The sequence below is a fragment of the Ostrea edulis genome, chromosome 5 (assembly GCF_947568905.1).
Source record: "Ostrea edulis chromosome 5, xbOstEdul1.1, whole genome shotgun sequence".
NCBI classification, from domain to species: domain Eukaryota; kingdom Metazoa; phylum Mollusca; class Bivalvia; order Ostreida; family Ostreidae; genus Ostrea; species Ostrea edulis.
This window is the reverse complement of record NC_079168.1, coordinates 91,259,136-91,281,796: the sequence shown is the minus strand read 5'-3', so window position 1 is coordinate 91,281,796 and position 22,661 is coordinate 91,259,136. Positions and strand designations below refer to the sequence as shown.

The window sequence follows — 22,661 nt, the reverse complement described above, 5'->3', positions numbered from 1 at the left end:
CGTGTTAAGCTATATGTCCAAGGGTAAATAATTCTAAAGTTACATCTAAAGATCAGATTATATTTAAAGGGCATGGTTCGAACTCCTTTACCCGCCCCAAACCCATGCCTGAGGTTAAAAGATGTCATCGCATGTTTAGTTACACAAGTAAAAACTAAAGGTTAAAATTTGTTTGGTACATCTAAATAACCTTTGATTTTTATTTATGTATTTATTTTGTTATTAACTCCACACTACAGTCATGTGGTGTCATTATTTCGTTGATAATTCAAGGATGTATTAGTGACTACTAGTATTTCTTCGCCAATCGTTCGACATTCGACCTTGAAACGGAGGTCTCAGGTTATGGTAGGCGTTGGCACGATAAAGACCCTCACTTCCAAGCGCAATGGTAAAAAATTTGTGGTGACGTATCATTCTACATGTAGAATGGGACAAAACTATTATACGATACACCTATTGCTTAAATTTGCAAGGTACAGCAATTACAGGTCCAAGGCTCCTAACTCCGCTGAACCTAAGTCAGTCAACTTAGATTTAATCTGTAACTCGCGATCATTAATTTACAATAATTATCTGAGAATAACTTCAATACCTGCGAACACAATGCACAATTATTGGGAAGATTGTGTATGAAATTTTTAAGGGCCGCACCTGACATGCGAGACAATGAAAAATCCTATCGGAAAATAATTTTCCTTTTGGAATTAATTTCCTAAAAGCCAATTTTTTCCAGAGAATCTTTAAATTTTACAAAAGCCTCTTTTCCTTTAATAGACAGGTTTTTTTTATGGAGATGATTAAATCACTTGTCGGTGAGGGTCGTCTGACAAAAGTGGTGATGATACCTTTGGTTTTCTTAAGAAGCGAGCGGTCGGTGGATTTGATTTTGGTAAAAATGCTTGTATCTGATCTGAAGATATACATCTTCAACGATCAACGTTCGATATCTTTTCAACACGAAGATAATTGTAGGTTTTCTTTTAAGGAAAAAAATTAGAATCAAGTTCTCTCTCTCTCTCTCTCTCTCTCTCTCTCTCTCTCTCTCTCTCAAAGCACCCTGGAAGAGATTCTGTACCAATATAAAATTCAATCCATAACGAAGGCTGTGTCACAAATCTTAGTGATGTTATATAAAATGAATACATTATCATATGAAAACTACCATTTTCGGTTCGGTATTATGAACCTTTTGCATTGCTTTTTTCACGCGATCGATTTGTCTGTCCTTGACCAAAGAAGGAAAAATATATAATCATTTCTAATTTTGTGATGACCGACATACTTTGTGAAATTTAATAGATAATTTGGCATCAAGTAACCTTTTACCAAGATATATCTTTGTTTCATAGATATTGCCAGAAAATATGCTGTTCTCATAGACTTAATATCAAACTGATTAAGCGTTATTTTGGGAGATAATTAGTATTTTCGAAAAATCTCTTCGTCAATCACCTATGTTGTTAAAACCTTTAAATTGATATTGAGGTTTTGTGATCTACATTATCACTGTTCAAAAATAACGTATGCTCATAATGTATTGACTTCCTTTATCAAGGTTGGTTGTGTCTTGTTTAACGTCCCGCTAGAGAATTTTTCACTCACATGGAGACGTCACCATTGCCGGTGAAGGGCTGCAAAATTTAGGCCTATGCTCAGCGCTTACGGCCTTTGAACAGGGAGGGATCTTTATCGTGCCCCTGCTGTGACACGGAACCTCGTTTTTTTTGCGGTCTCATGATTTGAGGGACCGCCCCATTTACTCGCCTTTTACGACAAGCAATGGTACTGCAGGCCTAATTCCAGCCCGGATCCCCACGGGACCTTTAAGCAAGGGGAAAATCTGTTACTGTAGTAAAGAATACACATGACTGCATTGCTGATGATATACTGGATGAATTGAAATGAATATCAACATAGTCTGAACAACGCTTTAAGAGACGATCGCTACGGGACGACAGTTCTGACTCCAAACATGCCTATAGCATATTTCAGGATCTGGCTTGATCCGCGGCGGAAGATAACGCTTCACATTACATCATCTTCATAATACGGTGCCCCCATAAAGTAGCAGGATTAACTGAACTCTTAAAAATTTATATACATATAATTTTTGTGTGTGAAATTTAATAGATAATTTGGCATCAAGTAACCTTTAATTAAGATATATCTTTGTTTCATAAATATTGCCAGAAAATATGCTGTGCTCATAGACTTAATATACCAACCTGATTTTAAAGCGTTATTTTGGAAGATATATTGTTGCTACATGTACTTCGAAATTAGCTGGACGTCCCCATATGAGTTAAAGAGAGGGACGTTAAACAATATACAACCTACCCACCAAAATAACTGTATAAACGCCCTTTTGACTATCAAAGTGTGACTTATAGAAATTCAAGGATATGTTTCACTTCAACCGAACGCAGTATCGACAGCATGACGTCAATAAGTTAAAGTGCGTGACGTTAAAAATGAGAAATGTCAAAAACAAAGTGCATTCCTGAGCAAACGAGGGAAACACCTAAAAATAGCTTTCTCACCAGTTAACGCGAAATACAATAGATTTGAGGTTATTTCAAATTCCAGTTCTTCTAGCATGTAATTCGAAAATGCATAATTCTTTAAAATATCAACAGAGAAGAAACTACATGTAGATCTATGTTGAAAGAAAAATGTCAGCATTCACGATTCTTTAATCACATTAATTGTAAAATATTGTATCTTTTAAATTCACAATGCTCTCCAGTTGACATTAAGCAGACTCTTATATTCTCGTCGAGCATGGATTATTTTTATCTTTTGAGTACATTGTAAAGAATAAAAGTGCACCCCTTACATTGGTGTTTCTGGGGGGGGGGGGGGGGTCAGTTAATTAGTGCACCCCCTTACATTGGTGTTTCTGGTGGGGGGGGGGGTGTCAGTTAATTAGTGCACCCCCTTACATTGGTGTTTCTGGTGGTAGGGGGGTCAGTTAATTAGTGCACCCCCTTACATTGGTGTTTCTGGTGGGGGGGGGGGGTCAACTAATTAGTGCACCCCCTTACATTAGTGTTACTGGTGGGGGGGGGGGGGGGTCAGCTAATTAGTGCATCCCCTTACATTAGTGTTACTGGGTAAGGGTTTTGTCAATTAGTGTGTCCTTTACATTGGTGTTACTAGGTTTTTTTCAGTTAATTAGGGCACCCCCTAACATTGGCGTTTTTTACACTGTACCTTAGAGACCTTTTTCACATAATTCAGCAAGTCGTTTCATCACACCAATTCTATTTCAAAAGAATAATTTTTTTTATTTAATGTATTTAAATCAGTCTATGAAATAAGGGGTATCGTTTCAGTGGATTTTTATATCAACTACTTTATAATCTAGAGCAATGAAAACTGAAACGTCAACGGAGTTTCACGAAAAATAAACTTTATCAGTGTCCGTAACCTTTGATGTAAAGCAGTTGATCTCAGGTTAGCCAATTAAATGCATGTACCTTATCGAACATATCTAATTTGGTATTATAAATATCTTGGGATGATTTGTAGAGTTTGAATTTAGCTAAGTACAAATCTTCCAGGTAGAAAGATAAGGAGATTTACATGTAGAGTACATATTCTGGTTATCAAATAGTTCATGGCTGTAGGGTAATTTGCTTCATAATAGATACCTCCCTTTAATTTAAAAGTACACAACAAAATTAGATTTCGATTTTTGTCATTTGAATTTACGTCTCAGACAACAAGTGAATTCAGTGGAGTCCCCCGCTTCAAGTAACATTTATTTAATTTATTTGCTTTTGAAAATGAGAAAATAATTTTAAAAAATTCATTGCTGTATTAAAATATTAAACCTATCTGTTACCAAGAGTGGGTTTGTGACCTTGATGATTGGGGTGTTAGATGGCAGCCTTATGTGATAAAGACCCATCATGTGAAGTTTCGTCGCTAAAATAAAATAGTTTATGAGATATCATCCTCAAATAATTTTCTTCTCAACTGAATCAATGACTGTAACTTTTCACCTAAACACTGAAAGGGTCATCCTAGCGTCAGAGTCTTCATGTGATGTTTATTTGATACGGCTCACATAGTATTTAGGCTATTTTTACCATTAGTGACCTTGACCTACGGTTATCCTACAAACTCTCTATGTGAAGTATCAAACTTTCTTGGATAGGTCGGGGCATAATTATTTTAGAATTTAATCATATAGGCTCACGGCGGGTGTGACCGGTCGACAGGGGATGCTTACTCTTCCTAGGCACCTGATCCCACCTCTGGTATATCCAGGGGTCCGTGTTTGCCCAACTCTATGTTTTGTATTGCTTATAGGAGTTATGAGAGTGATCACTGTTCGTTATCTTCGCCTTTCATGTGACTCCCAGCTGGCCGTCAGATCTAATAATAATAATAATACTAATAACTCATAAAGAGTATCCTTCATTATTGAAGACTCGGAGAACTCAAACTTTATTTCAGATATCCTGAAATCAACGTGTTACATACAGACAGATATCAAAGACCGACGGACTAAAATTAGTATCTCCCGTTTTTGCTGAAGCGGAAGACAAACTTATATTGTAGTACTTGCATCATATGTATGTTCAATTAAGAAATAAATTTCATTTTGAAAATTCATGAGGGCACGAACTGCGATGCTTTACTCCAGCATGCTTCATGAAGGCGGTGTGAAGCATTGCAATTCATAACCTCATGTATTTTCAAAACTGAAATTTATTCTCTGTATTTACATTCTACTTTCACTTCTGTCTGAATTCTCAGCCGTTAGAACAGACGTACTATATTTATCCAGATTCATACGCACATTCTTCACATCTGCATCGCATTCATGAGGAAATAGCTATCATTACAATTGGTAACGATATCGAGGGCGAAAACTATAAATATGTGATTCTATGATCAGATTTAGAAAAGGAAGTCGCCATACTCATACAGTGCACTGCGGCAATCTGCAAAGTGTCGGTGTTTTCAACAAACAAAAACTATGTCTGCGAGGAACCTCACAATTTCTCCAATCGTTTCATTTATGTCCTGTTGTTTTCTTATAAATCGTGTTTCCTGAACGTTGGGGCTTCCCTTTAAATGGGTATTAACGGTAAAATAAGCAAGAGGCGTATGAAAGAGCAGAAATAGTCTCTTCAAAAGAGCACGCGTCGTTTGCAACACCCGCACCCGGAACTGTTCTGATCGTTTCGCTCGCCTCTTCAAAAGTGGCGATCCCGGAGTGTTATCTCACCAGATAATGATAATGGCGGCCATTAATCGGAATAAATTCATGGCCTAAATGTATACGGTTTCATTCTCTTTTTTGGTCCTGCAAATATTTTAGATGAATGAGATCTGAAGGTGTTGAAACTAATTCAATTTGTTTTTTTTTTTAATTGCCAGTGATACTTGAATGATATCAAAAAGGATATTTGAGAATTGCTTTTGACAAAACATCTTAAAAGGATCGGTTTTACGAAATGTTAGAATTGAGAAGGTTTTTTCTTCCAATTTTGTCTCTTTCAACATTTAATAAGAAATGTAACGCATAGCTTTAGGTTATGTAGCTTCATATCAATTCTAGTATCGCAATTTTGTTGCCTATCATAAAAAAAATTCCGAACAACTTTTGAAAGAATTTAATGAAAAGTATTGTTTAAAAAATAGCAACAAGTCACACTCTGTTATATCTACAATTTTACCACTGTGAGAAAACTTTAATATGTTTGTATACAAATGTACACGCTTTAGATCTATAACTTGATATACTGTGAAGATTGCCACTACAAAGTACACCATGAAAATACCAGCATGTGTACAATCCAGTTTATCCTTTTCTGTTGCCGTAAGTATCCTGCAGAGGTACTGTAAGCTTATCTGAATATGTTCGTGAACTATATGTAACACGTATTCGTATCAACTGTTATAAGAATTTAATGACATCTACATGTATAGTATATTATTTATATTCAGAATTTATTTCTAAATATCTTATTATATGTACATGTAACAGCTGCGAGTTTTGCTACAGATTGATTGCTGTTTTCCACCACACTCAACAATTTTTAAGTTATCTGCTTTTTATTAGTGGAAGAGAGAACCCAGATACAATGTACCTGGGAAGAAACCATCGACCTTCCGCAAGTAAACGGGGAAACTTTCTCACTTACCGACGCGAGTGGGATTCGAACCCGCGCCGACTAGAGGTGAGAGGCCATGTGATTTTGAGCGCGATATTCTAACCACTAAATATAGATTTACTTCCACATTGCTGCAAATCATTCACCTTGTAATGCTGGTCTCAGTAAAATGACTGATAACCAGTTTAATGAACACATATTATTATAAAATCAAAATCAGTTAAAGATCTGATAACTTCAAGCAAGTTTGGTTGGTCTTGCATACATGTACAAAAATATAAATGTGCATTATGTCAAGTACCCAGACTGAAAGTAAAACATCTTTGGTAATTCTCCATCATTTTTCACCATCTTGACATTCCTTACAATAACCTTTGAGAAAACTGTCGCTGGACTAACAATTATAATTCCAAGACGTGAAACACAGATGTCAGCGAAGACGCTCGTGTACTAAAAGCAGATTATGATCAAAGTTAAAATTGTTCACAGGAAAGCCAAAAATTATAAACCTAATCTACAATGGTCGGAGCAATAAGAAACTACAATAAATGAGTTCGGAAATTTCTACTTTCAAAGGTCACGATATATTTTTGATTTAGTTAGCATGGAACATTTGCGAATTTTTACTTGTTAATTCGAAAATTTAAATCAAGCATTGATTCAAACTGAGGTGATTTTTATGTACTTTGAAAATGAAAGATACATGTATGTTCCAGACGGATGTGCAGAATAATTGGAGTTTAAAACTTGTAACATATTTACAACGTTTCATCATTCGATGTCTTAATGGGGTACTATGAAACCTGCTTAAAATGTATATTTTCACCAATGTACGTTCCCTCGAGATTTGAAGGACACATAAGTCAAACTCAGTGCACGCCCGCAAAATGCAGGCAAGGTCATTCATTTCCTGAATCTATTAATTTTCTTTTTAAAATATAAATCTGCGGTTTCCCATAAAACTTTAATAAGATATATTAGATAATGTATGTAGGGTACCTATAAAATGTACATTCATTTGTGTTGCTAATTAAGATGGTGTATTGATGCAACGCAAGCATAGCGACCCAGATCTGCGATAGGTGTGCTATAATCATATGCAGATTATGTTTCTGAAGCGTGCACACGATGGATTAAAGGATTTAGTAAACGTCTAGATTGAATCACATTGATAACGTATTATCCCCCATCTCTGAAATCGTCAAGTCACGATCATAAAATATTCTGTCGACCGAGTTGTATTTAAAAATGCATAGTTTTGAAAATAAAATGTTTCAAAGAAAGAAAGAACTGAGGGGGAGGGGGACAGAAACCGCGGTCGGCGCATGGTGATTAGAAATTGTATGTTTTTCCATATAATTCTCATGCAGACGTGTCACAGACGTATCTATTAAGGAAAACACAACTTCGCTGTCATTCTCACCAAGTGAATCACGAACATTTTGTTTTACAAATGCCCTCTGTACAAAATGGTTTCTACAAACTTTACGTAACGTTCTTTTCATTTATGTGCTATTGACTAAGTTCTAAAAATGGAGCCATATCAAATTATATAATATCTATTCTCTACAATATTATCCTGTTCATAGAATAAAAGATATCTTTACAACTTTTTTTTCCACAAAATTCTGTTAAATATGTACATTATGTGCGTTACACAATGCAGAGAATTTGATCACATTCATTAGGTGAATCGAACATTTTGCAATAAAAACCCAACTCTTAAATTTCCCTTGAAATACTCATCATTGCAACCGCATTTCATTTCACCAAATCGCTTACTTTAATGATCGACCTTCTTTTTCTTTAAAGTCTCGTCCCAGAATACAAATATACATGTTGACCGAATTTTCCGTAAACGTTGACCGACATGCTTTATTTTCACATTTGATTGTCGATTTTTGGACGAGATTTCGTGCAATCCTCTGAACATACAGATAAACATCAGAGGCACGCGATGCACAAATTCTGCTGTCAATGAAAAATGCTCCGGCACAAGAGCATCGAAGCGCTCGTGTTACTGTACCGATTCGTTTTGCAGGTATTAAAAAAAAATTGTTCATGAGCAAATTATTTTCATCATTCCTAGCAGATTACTTGCATTTGCTAGAAACGCATATACTAAATATATCGTTTTCCTATCACCGTTGTGTTGATCAATATAATATGTTTACGAGTGTGAATGTACGTCAGTAACAAATATACGCATTAATCGAAAAGCGTGCTTTAACAGCACATCAAAACAAAATGATCAGACAAAATTATTGATAAAACTTCTGTACAGAAACTTATTCAAAATTAGTACTATGCTAAAACCGAAGAGGTACAAAATAAGGAGAAGGGGTCTATTACAGATCGAAACAAAGTGCCCGCGGGTACACATGTATAACCCATCACACACAAAAATAGAACAATGATATGCTACGATAGGAAATAACCTGGTTAACTAGATCACTGGGGGTACCTGTATATCTGTACATTTGGGAAAAAAATAAGGCTTCAAACCTGCGCAAATCTTCTGTATTGGACCATGAATCTTTGTAATCAGTTTACATAGTGTCACTCCTTATCAAAATTCAACATGGGCCTGTCATCAACTGGATTTTCATCCATGCACATGTTGATGCACATGCAAGAATTTTCAAAGGACATCTCCACTATTCTGAAGGTCACAGGGGTCACTCAGCCCTTCCCCGTCACGTGATTTCAATTAGAAAGGTTTTGCCCTCTCACTCTCAGGTTAGGACCCTTGTTATATAATAGACCAGAGCAGATGGTTTTAAACGATGCATACATTAACAGAATTTAAAAGTTCACAAAAAGTTCACTGATAATTCTAATTATATAGTCATTACAATAAGTTTATTAAAGAATCATTACTAAATAAACCTACAGTATGTTTGCTATAACAATATAAAGAAATAACATTTTATAAAATTCATATTCAATATCTACATCCAGCACGTGCGATAACTTTTTACTTTGCGATGATACGTTGAATTAATCGTAAAACGTTGGCATGTTTTGACATTTATATATTACAAAAAGAGTTCCTCGAGAGCACTACCGTGTGTACATATATATTTAGAATACACGTTATATATATAGACAATGGTGAACAAGAGAACCTGCAGGTCTCAGCTAATATATTAGGTCACTGACTCTCTTGGTAAAATTCGGCTAAATGGACTGCGAGAGAAAAGGGGCGTGAGCTTGCATTTACATAGTTCCGTTCTGGGAGTATAGAAGTATTGTTAACGAACTCGGTGGATATATGCATAAGTATTTAAAATCAATACTACGATCTATAGTGGGAACTACACTTGAATTAGAAAAACAAACAGACGATTGGTTCATTTCTGGGTAAAAGGGTACCCTTTCCCTTATATGGAAGTTCATGACCTAATTTCACTACTATTATAAATGAACGATCAGCTGTTAGGCTGAAGTATCCGACTGTTCACTCGAAAGCACTGCTCTTGCCTTATCAGTTGTGTGTACTATCGTAGCATCATGACAGAGGTTATGACAAGCATGGACCATCATTCGGACCCCTCCGCAGATCCCATCATGGATATAATTGCTGGGGGGACCCGCTACAAGGTAAGCCCATTTGTATTGCTATTCTCAAAATATATTTTCAGGATCAAAGTGCATGTCAATAAATCAAAGATTTTCTTGGAAACCTATAATATCGATTTCCTGTCAATTTCATGCACAAGAATACATTTCTCGTCTTTACACCTGTCTGTTGCAGAACACGTGCAGATATTGTTTGAATTTCCTTTTTACAAAATTGATCAGTTTTATTGCAGTGCAAAATCTAAGTACATACCTGTCATCTAAAAATAATTTACAAATCTAGTAGCTTCAATATTTTGCTTTCTACATGTATTGATTTTCACATATTGCTCCCAAAATCCCACAAGTAAAATTTGTATTAAGAAAGACCAAAAAAATATCAAAAAATAAATGCCTTCCCTGGTACCTGTTTAAGGCTATTATCTACAAAACACGTTAGGTAATTTATTAACAGTGTCTGCTTGTGAAATCTCTAAAAGAAGTCAATCTGATCTCAATATTTGGAAATGAAAACAAATGAATGTAAAAGTGTATTCATTCTGCCCGAAGTTCTAAAAATATACAGCTTTATGTATATTAAGCTAAAAGTTGATGAAGCACAGCGGTGAAAAAAGAATTATTTGTGCTCTAAAATTTTATTTCATGAAGTCCGTGAAGGTGTTAGGAAAGCTATAAATCTTTCTCATCCAGATCCCCTCCGACACATTGCATTGCTTTAAGTAAATTTGCGTCATTGCATATTGTTTAAATGATAAGCAATATTGCATGAAAATAGTATTTTATCATTTTAACAAGATTTTTTTCTCTCTTTCTTTAATTCCAAATTTACACTGTACATTGCGAGAAATGTTTAAGTTTTGACGAATTACTAAGTAAATCTGCATCATTGTTTGGTTTAATCTTATTCAGATTTCTTTAATAATTAATCTTCACTTTAATAAAATATGCAAATTCTAGTGATTGATAATGTATTATATAGTTAAAGGCAGATTCGAGTTTAAAGTTCACATTTTATACAGTCAATAGTATAATTTTCTATGACAGTTTAAGTATTGAAAATATGTTGTTCTAGCAAGAAATATCTGAGAAATATGAAATGCCATTTTATTTGAGGACCGAAATCGGATTATCTTTCCAAGGTATCGCAAAACTCTACATTGATGTTCCTTGTAGCAATATATTTTGCTCAATTGATTCCATTGACAGTGGAATTAATTACTTTCGTTTTCTCATTGATACGAGTGTCTGTAATTTAAGAAGCAATTGGACAAGTACAGTTTCTTATAATAATTCAATTACAATCAGTTTACATCCAAACTAAAGAAGAAAAAGAAAAGTGCAAATGATTGTACCATAGTAAATGCGAGTTGAAGGTCGATGTCCTTAAATATCTGTTTATTCAGCATTGGCACTACTGAAAAATTGAAAAACAACGGACACTTATGATACGAGTTGAAGGTGAATCATTTAAATCTTTCCCATGCTTCACCTTGAAGGGGAATGCTGACCCTGCTTTTAGTCCGCCGCCTTTTCTATTGTTCTAATGATATGACGATATACGACCACTATCAGTCGACAAAATCAGACTGCATGGATACGCATATCGGGTTCATATAATGCACACTATTGCAGAAGGATTATGTACTATTGTTACCCATCAAGACACTGTATTAAATCAGATTTGTGCAACTTTGGCGGTGAAAAACATTTGCTTCCGTAACTGTTCACTATAACACACAAGCTCTGCCACTGTGATCAGTTGGTTGAAAACCTCTTACTCGACAGGAAAGATCGAGCAGATCAATCGTATTATATTCAGAGCGTCTTATATGTATATTTGTACTCCAATGAGCTTCTTTATCGCTAGTTTGTTGACACAAACTCGGTAATCTTTTGTCAAGGTTGTGCCGTTCGTTATGTATTCGACATTCGCCGAATTCTTCCTTGTGATAACAGAAGCGACACGGATTTTGTCGTCTGTTTAAAGGTGACGTCATACGTAACAACGGAGTGAAGCACTCATGTGACGTTTAATTGCTAAATATTATTCCGTGCCGCTAATTAAAGGGGTTTTGCTAAAGATAAAACCAAAATTTCGCATTGTAGCGGACTGCGTGTGTTAGGACGCACTCTGAGGGAGGTTTAAATATGACCCACTCTGTGACTTAAGTCCATATAAATTACCCTTGGTTTTCTTAAAATAATTCCATGGTCTACAATTTGTAAAAAGACCAGCAAATTACATGTTTTGTGTTTACGTACGACGATAAACACCGCGTCAGTGTTAAAAGTAATTTTGTTACTAATTCTTTTCTCTAAAAAGGTGATAACGCTGATACCTATGTACTGATTTGTTATACTTCGAACTTTAGTTTCGCATTTCCAAGGATTTTGTCATTAATATAATCGGTTTAGAGTTTCTCCTCTGCAAGGGTATCCTCTAGCAAAATTTACCTCCCTGTCAGAATTTCTTTTAATTTGATCATTTTCAGATTAAAATAATACAGCCATATCCAATTTAGCTCATTAACAGTGCTAACCATCTCCGTATCTCTCATCCGTAAATGCCTATCTGTCAGAAACATATTTTTTCGTCGTTTGTAATTACTTAATGGCGTGACAATAAAAAAGCACCAATCACAAATTACGTAGGTATTCAAACTTGGATACGTTTCTTCATTATCTAACAGAGCAGTGTAGTATGTGACGGGTCCTGTGTGAAATTTTTGGCCGATGAATTTTTGTAGGACAGAGAAGCGATACGTGATCGAGATAAAATTAAAAGAATACATTAGCACGATTAACTTTTTCGTCTTAGGAGTTCCAAGTCACTACTTTGACATTGTAAGTTAAATCTCAAAGACATATTTTTGACATTTATTGAATGTACTGATAAACCACACAACGTTATTCAGTTTTGTGAATGAAAAGGCGTGAAATGAATCATTTTTACATTTGAAATCATTTATCTCGTTTCACATCACTAAAAATACCATTTCTTAAAAAGTTATCTAAGATGCGCAGATCATTAGAATAGATCAAATTAAACCTATTTCTTGATTCATTGCCGCGGCTTGTGGATATCTGATAAGCAGTTTCACGATGATTGTTTCTTTCTAAGAATGGTTTTTCTTTCACGTCAGTGCGAGTCTATCAGATTATCTTAAAGATAGCACTCATTTTATCGACACTTTGCGCAATTTAGAATAAATGGCTCGTGCGTAAACAAATCTTGTTATAATAAAATTTATGTTATTTAAACCATTAATCGTTTTATAAATTTACATGCATCGTTTTATCCTTTAACGCTATTCGTTAATTGCCAATTTAACGGGAAAATCACGATTTGTGAGGGATTGAGCTATATATATTTAGTAGGGGTCGTGTCGATCTAATTTTACGCCAAGCCACAACTTCCAAATATTTCAGGTATATTTCCAACTGAGTAAAGTCCATCAAAGATATAAAAATCATATCCAAAACCATGACAAAGAAACAGATGCAAAATATTGCTTTTTAATGTGTAATTAACGTATGTTACCGACGTCAATTCAACAGCGTGATATTTACGTGTAAAGCATCGTACTGACGTCATACATGTTGAAAATTTGACACTTGTCACTATGACAGTGTGAGGCCTGCATATTTTTGACACCGCTTTCGTTTCTTTCTCTATTAATATATTTGTTATCTCGAATTGGCTAATTGATTCTAGAAAGTAATCGTCAAAGCGGAGATTAACTTAAACGGCGATAAACCAATAATATTACATTACCACTGCGTGTTATTATTGCTGACGGTTCACACACAATGATGAGGTAAATTATCCAGATATTATTTTTGTTACTATTTTCTATTAAGCTTTTATTTTTAGGTACCATTTATAGATAAGGCATTTCTTTTATGGCACTCGGGGAAATGAAAGATTCGTAATTGAATCCCAGAAATATAATATAGAATTCATTGCCATAAAAGCTCAAAGATGACAAAAAAGATGACGAAAAAGATGACCAAAATATACACAGTGGTTACACTATTTTCCACACATCTTAAGCTTCTTTACAGTTAAACACAGAGGCGAACAAAAGATGGCATTTATATGTATCAAATATCATAATACATTGTATAGGTTTTTATTTGAATTGACATATGGAACTTATCCCAATATCGGTATAAAAAATCCATTTTTGTTTCGAAGAACGGTGCAATTTATAATTTACGAGCTTAGGGAGTAGAACAGATTCCTTAACCATACAACTAAGACGAATTCACTTTTGATCTTAATCTCACTTTTAGCCGTTATTTCTCGTGTAAAAGAGAGGTTGAGATCAGAAGTAGGCTCCTCTCCGTTTTATGGCACCGGAGCCAGATGTTGATGAGACACAAGTCACGCATGTCCCCTCGGTCGCCAAAAATAAGTACACTGCTTGTATACCATGACCCGCGTGGGTGCGGTGTTAATTAGTCTATGTATAGTTCATTTACGACAACAAATCATTTATTATTCAACAAACACATTTCCATATAAAGAATCTAGAGATCACTGTAATCTTAGCCCTGGGACAATCGATATCATTTGATAAATAACTTTATATGAAGTCATCTTCTGCCGCAGTAAGCCCTTCAGTCACGGAATGCTGCTGCCCATTTCGACGCTTCCAGGCTATTTATATACTACGTCCCCAGTCCAATGAAGGGGGAAATCAAGCACTTTTAGTACCTCTCCACTATTTATATAAAACCCAACGTGAATCGAACACATTTGTTTCATTCAACTGAAAATGCTGTACGGGTATATCGCTCTGGTTCCGTATACTTACACTGATCCTTAAAATTACAGATAATGATGCAGTGTTTAGAGATTGGTCTATTCGACGAAATTGAGTCCCTTGGCGAAACCTGCACGGCAGAAACCATTGCCAAGAAATGCGGATATGACGTTGCTGTGTTAGAGCGGTTGCTTAGTACTCTAGCAAGTTACAACCTTTTGCAGAAGGATTGCAACAGGAAAGGTAATTTGAATCTTTATGATTCCTTGTTGATTTCTTGCATAGTGTCTGACAATGAACTTGATATTACAATCAACAACAAAAACAACAACAACAAAAACAAGTATATCACAATATTTGTGACGTAAATGAATTCAAACAAATGAAATAAAAATCCTAAAATTAAAATTACCCCTCGAAAATCAGCGATTTCCAGTAGAGGCTGTGGTGCGAATGTCGCATTGATTAACCAGTTTCTTTATCTACTCAGTCGTCAGGGTGGGAGGATGCGAGCCGCTAGTTAAAGACGTTAGGCTTAATTGGATAATGAGTCTGTTTACCCGTTAAGGGTGGCAACTAATCAAATCTCTAGTACTTTCTTGCAAGCTTTAAAGTTCGTAAACAATTGCCTGTAATTACAATTGACGTTTTTGCCTGCAATAAAAAAAACCCCTCTCCTATCGTCTGCCATCACATTCCTTCCGATACTATATTTATTACATTTCATTGACGAATGTTTCACAAATAACAGACACACATTTAATTAGAATCAGACTATCCAAGCCTGAGCATGCGTTTTTGTTTAGACTGCTTTTGGTTTTTTTATGACCGCCTGATGTCCAAGGGCTATTTCCGTGTCTTTTGCTTCAGCGAAGGCCCCAATCCATCACTGGTAATATTCATTGTGATGTTAGGGCAGTCCACTCTCAGAGGTGTTCATTAATTAAATAACTATTTGATTACTGCGTGGGATGAGCAACTAATGTCCATATTGTGGGAAATGGTTCATACTTGGGGTCAATTACAAGACGCAAATGGAACACAATTCGTCCATATCGTAACTATGTCATCTGTTTTTCTTAACCCATGTATGTCATATCCATTTTGATAAATGAAACACTAGGGATTTTGTGGTATGAATGAACGCGTTTCCCAAGATGAATGCTATAATTTGACCCCACATCCTCAAGGTTAAGTTACCGGAAAAGCCCATCCCTCGAGATAAATGGCAGCGAAGGAATGAATCTGGAGAGCAATGGTACTTGTGATTTATATACTTCGACGTTAAACGTTTCCGTTTACTATCGATAGAGAAGTAATGAATAAAAAGCCCCATAAACAATAGTTTTCTTTGGGAGTGTTGTACAATTAACGAAAAACGAAAAGTCACTTTATAGTATAACAATGAACTCATCAGAGCAGATACAATTATCATACCCATATTTATCAATCCTATGTCCATACCCTTTAATAATGATATAATAATGATATATATATATAGAGAGAGAGAGAGAGAGAGAGAGAGAGAGAGAGAGAGAGAGAGTGTGTGTGTGTGTGTGTGTGTGTGTGTGTGTGTGTGTGTGTGTGTGTGTATGTGTTCCAACAATACTAGACACCCAAAAGTGTCGGATCCACCAAGTGGATGCAAGGTTAGATTAAAAAATAATATGAAGCACCGAAATGACCAACGACAAGAACAATTGTATTGTAAAATTTTCGGGACGACCTGTCCCTTTCTCAAGGCAAACGGAAAAGTTTAAGATAAGTAAAATATGTACAAAATTGGTTAGCACTAAATCTACAAACATATATACACTGCAAATAACTTTATTGTATTTGACTTGCGTAATCAATAACTTATTCAAAAGTATATATGCTGTAATAAATAGTATCTTGTTCAATGATAAAAATAAGAAGAAGAAAAACAGACCAAAATTTTGTTAGTATGAAACTATGAAAAATTATATGTTTGACAAATCATACAGTATTTGTATTAAAGGAGTACTGGGCTATTTTATAAAAGAGTGACGTTTACGGTGAAGGTGCCCAAGCGTGCGAGAACATATTAGAAACATCATGGAGATAAGGATTTCGTTTACAGTATGTAGTCGTACTGAATAATGATTTTTATGCTAAACATGAAATTTTACTCTCCATACATTGCTCAAAGAGGCCCTGCCTACCGTGTTTTTCGTCTGACCGTCTTTTACCGCTAGCATCCTGTAGGCCATCCACCCCGCCATGTTATCGTAAACGTTCTAACTTCAGCTTGGGACGTCACGTGATCATAAATAATTCAAAATGGGGTGTTCACTATCCGACTCGAAGAAGAAATGATTAAATAGGAAATTAGCTTCATTACAAGTTAAATTCCTTAATGGGTATAACTTATTTAGCTTGTTATAACACACATATTTTTTATTCCGCGGGTAATATATATATAAAACAAAAAATAATATTGTCTATTATGTAAGTTTTGTTGTAAAGACGACGAGTGAGCTCAGGTGAGCTAAAAGGGACCATTTATTCCAATATCAACGTCTGTATAAACTTACAAACAACTTCAGTCACATATTAATTCTGTAAATCAATAGACGCTGAAAGTATTTTTGCAACATTTTCACAATAAATCAAGGTGAATATATTTAATGCAACTGATTAAGATACTTTGGCAAATTGTTGAGAACTATAAGTCGATTACTTATCTCGATGTAAAAATTAATTATCTCATTATAACTAGTTAACTAACTTTTTATAACGAGATGATTAATTTGTTAAAACTAGATACTAACTCGTTAGAACGAGCTCGAGATAATTAACTTGTTATGACGAAATAACTAATTCTTTATAAAGAGATACTAACTTGTTATAACGAGATAATGAATTACTTATAACGAGAAAACATACTTGTTATAACGAGATAATTAAGCTGTTATGACGAGTAACTAACTCTTTATAAAGAGATGCGAACTCGTTATAACGAGATAATGAACTACTTAAAAATTACATATTTCAGATTTATAATAAAAATGCTTCTTTTTTCTTTCTTTATGTACTGTATTCAAGTTTTGTGTCAGGCCCGATGGGTCGGGTGTTTGATTTACTTTTACACTGTCTGTTAACATAATGTTTGTGAATATACACGTGTCACTATAAATAAATAAAGTAAGTACTACTACTATAACGAGATAGCTACAATATGTACCCTGTTGTAACGAGATAAATCACTCGTAAAAACCAGACAGTAATTCATCATAACGAATTGATAAACTCGTTTTAACGAGATACTAACTCGTTATGATGAGTTAAATTTTATCTCTCTTTTTTTTTTTTTTTTTTTTTTTTTTTTTTCCTTTTTATTTTCTTTTTCAAAAATGGACCCATCTGGCTTTTTTTCGTAGACCATGATATCTATATGTTCATTATATGTTCTTTATATATTTGTCTATTAGGTATGCCTTCATACAGGAACTCATCAGGAACATCAAAGTACCTGACCCGCTCTCGCAGACCTACCATGATCGGGCTCGCCATGTCTGTCGATGCCATGATCATTCCGCTGCTGGATAATCTACCAATACTTCTGAAATCAGGTAATTTCTTCCATACGAAAACAAGATTGGAGCCCTACACACCTAATACTTTATAAGCGCACGTCTTGGGTTTTCATTTAATGTTTTAGAACGTTGTTTAAATAGGTAGATAACAGATACATATAGTTTTAAATATAAATTACGAGTTTTTATGATATATGTTAAGACTGGGGGAAAATGGATCACTATTTAACAAGAGGTGTCGGATGGAGGTGTGAAACAAGCGGAAATGTCTAAACCAAAGTGGATAATTGTTTTGTTAATTGTGTAAAACATTTAACTCCAAAACTGTCAGCATGTGCCTGAAGGCGGCAAATGATAAAGCTGGCTATTTGACATGAAACCGTTTATTTAAAGATTTAATGATGCCGGAAGAAACGTGTTCTGTAAAGGATCATTTTTACCTAGAATTTTAAATAAAAATGTCCATAAACTCAATGCCTTCTTTAAAATAGCCCTGGTTAAGAATATTTATCGTTTCATCTTCATTACTCAAGATTTCCTATCCATTGGCAGTAACTATGAATTTCTGTGTAAGTTCCTTCATAAGTACAGTCTATATTTAGCGATCCTTTAATATGAAAGAATTCTCATTTGAAAGTACAATTGACATATAGATAGGTACACCTTATCTAGAATTTCAAAACACCTTTTTTCACCAGAAATAATCGTTACGATTATAGAAATAGGATACACTTTTTGCACCTGAAATATTCGTCATGATTATAGAAATAGTATATATGTTCAACTTTCGAGGAAATTTAATAAAAATTTAATATTAATATGTGATACAACTATGTTCTTGTTATTGATAAGTATATATGTTATGTTGAAACCTTTTTTTATAGGTAAACCTAAACTTGATATGAACAAGAATGTAACCGACAACGGCAATATAATGAGTTCTTCACCGAACCATCAAAAGACACCCAACAACATCATGGACAAAGAAAACAATATGGGGCCTGGCTCGCCCATCAAACAGAACATGCCCAGTATGCCTCATATACCAAAAATGCCATGTATGCCGAAAATGCCCCCGAATTCCACCAAAATGCCCATGGAGAAAAATGGTATGGACTATCAGGCCAAATTCGTGATGGCCATGGAAGGATTCTCTGCATCTTGTGCGGCATCTGTTGTTAAGGCATTTGACCTTAGCCAACACAGATCTGCAGTAGATCTTGGCGGTAAGGATAATGATTTAAACGTTTAGAATTATACGCTGGAGGTTTATTTTAACTCTCAAAGGGAGGCTTTTCCTTTGTATTTCATGTCACAATTTCATCTGCCTTGTTTAAATTAATGCAGTTAAACTTGGAAGCCTGTAAATAATCTCATTATCAACTTATGTAAAACTCAATATATGTATAAAAGCAATATATCTTCATTTTTAACTATAAAAACAGAGTTAAATATTTAACCCATTTATTACATTATTATTGGTAAATATGTGATATATAATGATTAATCACATCTTCACTGTCAAGTGTCTTCCCACGCAATAAACCACATCAAAACTTAGTGCATTTTACAAAATGCTTCCGCAATTAAATTCATTCTGTCTATCGCAGATCTTCACACTAAATCACATATGTAGGTAAATGCATACAACGTGTATTTCCGTCAATAACTCTAAAAGTTATTCAAGGAAAAGTAAGTGGAAAATGTAATGGGCAAAAATAAGGCGAATCCCTGTTCTAAAGAGAGCTCCGACATCTTTATGTCAGCCATAAGCTTCGCTTAGTAGCAAGTCGCTCTCATAAAACTCGTGTTGACTGACGTTACGCGAACAAGGAAGAAGATTCTAACTAATGACCCACTGACCCTCTTGGCGTGCACAAACTGCCACAGAAAAAAGAAACCTCATTGGTCAAACATCAACAACATAAATTTTTTTGCAAGGTTCATAAATAGCTTGCGTAATTATCAAAAATAAAGCAAAGGCATTCAAACAGAGTGCCCCGAACTCGGTCGTTGTGTGATGAGACGCGGCGTTTTTCTCTTTGACTTTCAGGAGTAGCGGGGGGGGGGGGGGGGGGTGCATAGATCGTACGGTAAAACGTCGGTATAGTCAATTAATAAACATCAAATAGAATTATAAGCTTGTAACAACATATATGTTAGAAATATCTAAACAAATGCGCATGTAGATCCACACATATTTATTTTGCCACAACTTCAGTTTTCATATATCGCACAAGACCTTAGAAGATATTTGACCTATCACTATATGATTATAATCTGATAAGTACCAATCGTTTTCAGGTGGACCTGGTAGAATCTCATATGAACTGGCCAATACTTATCCTCATATGAAGATCACAGTGTTTGATCTTCCTCCAGTAGTTCAAGTGGCACAGAAGATGCAGCACCCATGTTCACAAGGACAGGTCTTCTTCAAAGCTGGTGAGTTTATGCTGGTATTTTTAACACATCAGCGTCCGTTCTGTTAACAAAGAACATTTAATTGCACGAATATAGTATCACTACAAGCAGTATATAGTACATGTATATTATTATATGCTGGTAGTATATACTATATTATATAGTATCAATTTAAAACAGTCATATTTAAGCAATGCATATAAAATTTCAAAAAATCTACCTCGTCTTTGTTGTATTTTAAAAGACTAATGTATTAATCAAGAACTCTGTGATCATGTTTATTTATTTTTGCATAATTCAGGAAATTTCTTCGAGGACGACTTACCATCTGCTGACCTCTATCTGTTGGGTCATGTCATTCATGGTTTTGACTTGAAAGGGATCGATAGACTTCTGCAGAAAGTGTATACGAAACTCCCCCCAGGTAAGAATCGGAAGAAAAGGCAGATTGACGACATTTTCCTTGATATGTTAAACATAATTGCTTTACATTTTCATAAGACCGGATCTTTTTTTAAACGACGAAATGTGTAATTTTTATTTCATTTGAAGGTGGATCAGTTCTAGTTATGGAAAAGATTCTAGCAGAAAATCGAATGGAACCAGAACTTGCCGTCACAAATGACTTTGTGATGACCCTTCTTTCACAAGGACAAGAGAGGACCTTATCCGATTATCAGAGACTCTTTTCTAAGCATGGTTTTGTCAATCTGCAATTCAAACACATAGATGGTCTAAATTATTATGATGTCATGCTCTTGAAGAAACCGTTTTAACTTGACATTATTTGAGAAAATCCAATAATTTGCAATCAAATGACTATCATGAGATCTGTTCTGTGTACTTTCCAATCTTATGATGTAGAGATGAAAATGATGAATCGTTCCAACTTTTCGGTCCTGTTTATGCGGTTTATCTTTAGAAAGATTAATAGACCTTACCTGTATTAATACTTCTTTCGAGTTGGTGTGTGCATAATTGTGACACCGATTGCATAGTGGGTGAAGCATTGGAACAGATTTTAAACCTTTAGCACCTTTGTTTCAATGCCTAAGAGTACAGATGTTTTGAACAGTCATCTTGTCGGTTTTGCAGGGGTTGAAATGTAATATGTTTTGTTACACAAGCTGAATTTTTGTCAAGTGATCTCATGTCAAGGCAATGTAACTTACAACTTTTTACAGTGCTATATATTTTATTACTGTAAGCATGATGATAATATTGAAATCTTAATGGCGACAAAACACACACAGCAAGGTGTACGGTTTCCAATCATTACGTGAAGTGATATATCTGTTGTCACGTGATATGATTTTTGCGATGCTGTCAGAAACTATTGCACGGTGTTTTTGTTTTGGTCGTTGATTTCGCAAAACATGTATGAAATAGTTTCAAACACTTCCCTTCATTTTTATCAATGGATCTGTCTTCACCAATTTCACATGCATTACTCGAGATAAACCCCTTGCAATGCCAGTTCCCATGAATCTCAAAATCCTGAATCAAAATAATTCTATTTTTCTGAAGGGATGTTCTTCAGAGTTACTCATATATAGTTGATCCAATATTTATGACGTGTAGGTGATCACGTGATTTATCTATTTTGCACTATATGATGATGTGTTTACTATTGTGATATTGTCTGTGTTATATATTTTGATCAAATATTGGCGTAGTTGTGTACATATTTATTGACACCAATTTCAAGATGTGATTTATTTACACCGTATCTCCTTGATTATTTATACTCCTGTTATTATTAATCATGTTATATGTTTGATGGACCAATCTTAAATGTTTTGATTTTAACGTAGATCGCTGTTTTGTTAACTATTTATATAATTATTTGATCTGTTTCAATTCATTGTTATTACGATGTATATAACAATCAATGGACTAATATCCGAATAAAATTAATGAACTTTTTACAGTGCTATATATTTTATTACTGTAAGCATGATGATAAAATGAATGAACTTTTTACAGTGCTATATATTTTATTACTGTAAGCATGATGATAATATATGATGGAGTAAAACTAGGAAACTATAGGGAAAGAACTTCATAGTGCACAAAAATTAGGGGTTTTTGTGAAACAGTTGCGCCCCCTTATGGCAGCAAAGTAATTCTGGTACCAAATGAAAGATCTTGTCACAAGGAATATACATGTACATATGAAATATGAAAGCCGCATC

At 34.8% G+C, this 22,661-nt stretch overlaps 1 protein-coding gene across 1 annotated transcript; it reads left to right on the top strand.

Annotated features, from left to right (window-relative positions):
• Positions 1 to 9,227: 9,227 nt before the first annotated feature.
• LOC125650587 (uncharacterized) lies at positions 9,228 to 22,392 on the top strand. Its single transcript, XM_048878998.2, has 7 exons — positions 9,228 to 9,737; positions 14,557 to 14,728; positions 17,938 to 18,078; positions 18,927 to 19,268; positions 20,347 to 20,487; positions 20,768 to 20,890; positions 21,019 to 22,392. Exons 1-7 carry the CDS (start codon positions 9,648 to 9,650, stop codon positions 21,240 to 21,242), a joined length of 1,233 nt encoding a protein of 410 aa, XP_048734955.1. The 5' UTR covers positions 9,228 to 9,647; the 3' UTR covers positions 21,243 to 22,392.
• The last annotated feature ends 269 nt before the right edge of the window (positions 22,393 to 22,661 follow it).